This window comes from Eimeria acervulina, genomic scaffold (assembly GCF_000499425.1).
Source record: "Eimeria acervulina Houghton genomic scaffold, Eah_scaff761, whole genome shotgun sequence".
Taxonomy (NCBI): Eukaryota; Apicomplexa; class Conoidasida; order Eucoccidiorida; family Eimeriidae; genus Eimeria; species Eimeria acervulina.
Window position 1 is genome coordinate 1 of NW_013547160.1, and position 2,500 is coordinate 2,500.

A 2,500-nucleotide genomic window follows, 5' to 3' on the forward strand; every position below is an offset into this window, starting at 1 on the left:
TATATATATAGTCTAAAGCGCTGCTTGAACGTCAGCGCCAACATGCATTGGTATGTCTACTCATGCGAATGCAGTAGACGCGTTTGCTGAAGTCCACTTGATCCCACAGACCTCCTGCTGTACGTACAGGTGGGCACACCGCGGCAATTAGAGGTGTATGTACACCACCACCAGCACATACAATCCGTCCTTAAGCGGGGTTCGTCAAGCAAACGCAGCCAGCCCCACTGAAACATGTATAAATCCACAAATGCATTTCCTCAACCCGGGCATGCACAGACTCATGCATGCGCCTACAATCAACGCACGCATGCATGCATGCGTTGGTTGCATTTCCGAGAAGAGGAGGAGGTCAAGGCTGATAATACTCCCCGGTATGAACCTCCTAGAAGCGCTGGCTATGCATGCATGCATGCATGCATGCATGCATACAATCAACGCATGCATGCATACAGGCGTGCATGCGTTAATTGTATTTCCAAGAGGAGGTCAAGGCTAATACTCATCCCAGGCACGAACCTCCCAGAAGCGCTGGTGTTCTTGTTCACGGTATATTTTCTTTGCAATGCTTTCAACGAAAAGAGCAGCAACTTTTAAGTCGGTTAGAAGAGGCACTGACAACAGAAACAAAGAACAAACAAAGCACTCAAAAGGGTCTTCCCTCTTTGTATGAGAGAACAAACAAAACCCTAAGCCCTATACTATATTTACTCTATCCCTGTCTGTCTCCCACGCTGTCTCCGGGCCTTCCATTCCCTGCAGACGTTTGTTCTAGATTAACAAACCCTAAGCCCTAAACCCTAAACCCTTAATTATTTTCTTCATACTTTCCACTGTACAAGACCCGTTGCTGAGGCCCTGGGTCTCATTACTACCGCAGCAGTCCGCAGAACATAACAGAAGAAGCAAAGTAAACATAAACAACAATAAACAAAAACCAAAAATAAAAACATACTCACCCCCCGAGTCTATTGCAGCCCTTCTAATGCGGTACCCCGAAGATATCGCTCGGTGGTTTGTCTGCCCTGGCACGTTTATAACCATCTCCACCAGACCTTCCAACACACGCACAAATATATATATATATATATATTATATTATATATATAATATATATACAAAACAGAACGTGCAGCAAAAGCAGCAGCAGAAGCAGCAGCAGAAGAAGCAGCAGCAGAAGCAGCAGCAGGTGCAAAAACACGGCACTACACGCATTCCACCATCCTCTGCTGCAGCAGCGCCAGCCTCACTCAGCAGCAGCAGCAGGAGCAGCAACAGCAAGCACGTAACAGCAGCAGGAGGATTTGTGTTGGTCAGTGCTGTATGACGGATTGCATAGTGCTGCCCTTCCTAATATCTGCCTGTCTCTCTGCTTTTCTTGCTCATTTGCATCTGTCTCCAACAGTAGCTGCTACTGCTTGTACTCCTATGCCTCTCCACTGTCTGTACCCCTTTCTGCATGCAGTGTCGTGCGTCTGTTTGCTGCTGCAGCCGTTTTTTTTATTGGTGTTTGCTTCATTTTGCTGTTTCCTTGTCTCCCCCGCCCCCGCTTTGTTTGTGTTTGCTTTGATCTGTTGCCCCTTCGTTTGTTCGTGTGCATGCATGAAAACAAAAGAATGCATGCGGGCTCTCAACAAACCTTTTTCAATAGCTTCTTTGGCGGTGATGCGTATGTTGCTGTGCGCCTCCTTCTTCGCTACAGCAATAATCTGGGTACCCAAGGCCTTTAAGGGGGTCCCCCCTAAAGGAGACCCCTCGGATGGGGCCCCCCCTATGGGGCCCCACCATCCATCTGTAAGGGGCCCCTCACTGTCTCCGTCGTCGCTGAAAGGCCCATCCGTAGGGCTACCCAGTAAGGAGGCCCCATTTAGGGGGCCCATCTGACTGTCTCCATCTTCTACACGCGCTGGCAGCAGCCCTCCCCAAGGCCCCTCTCCCTCGAATTCTTCTTCTGCTATTTCGTCTGATCCAACTTCAGACAGTCTCTTTATACCCTTTTGCAAGAAGTCAAATGTCCCTATACACCCCAAATATCAAAACATACAACATTCCCACAAAGACCTCAAACAAACAAACAACAGCACCAGCAGCAGCAGCAGATGCACCAGCAGCAGCAAAGCCGCAGCAACAGAAACAGTAAGAATATTGCAGCACACACGCCGTAACGCCAACAGGAACGGCTAAGAGGAAGCAGCAACAAAAGCACCCTTAGCGGCAACAGAAACAGCTATACCAACATTAGCAGCAACAGCAGCAGCAGCAGCAAGAACATCCTAGGCAGCAACCAGCAGCAACAGTCAGAACAAAACTAGCAGCAACAACCTCATCAGAAGCAGCCACAGCAACAGCGTCATCTGCAACACTAGCAGCAGCCGCAGCAGCATGAGTATCCTGAGCAGCAGCAGCACCCTTAGCAGCACCAGCAACAAGCGCATCCCTAGCAGCAGCAGCAGCAGCAGCAGCAACAGCAGCAGCAGCAACAGCAGCAGCAGCAACAGACC

The 2,500-nt window shown here is 49.3% G+C and overlaps 1 protein-coding gene across 1 annotated transcript in view; it reads right to left on the reverse strand.

The window, feature by feature from the left end:
• Positions 1-495: 495 nt before the first annotated feature.
• EAH_00048400 (carbamoyl phosphate synthetase II, putative) overlaps positions 496-2,500 on the reverse strand; it is a gene marked incomplete at both ends in the record, with an annotated part of 15,111 nt that continues 13,106 nt past the window's right edge. The window contains 4 exons of the mRNA XM_013391407.1: positions 496-614; positions 960-1,055; positions 1,639-2,016; position 2,500. The exon at position 2,500 is cut by the window's right edge and continues 80 nt beyond it. Of these exons, the coding sequence (XP_013246861.1) occupies positions 496-614; positions 960-1,055; positions 1,639-2,016; position 2,500 (594 nt within the window). The remainder of the gene's footprint in view (positions 615-959; positions 1,056-1,638; positions 2,017-2,499) is intronic.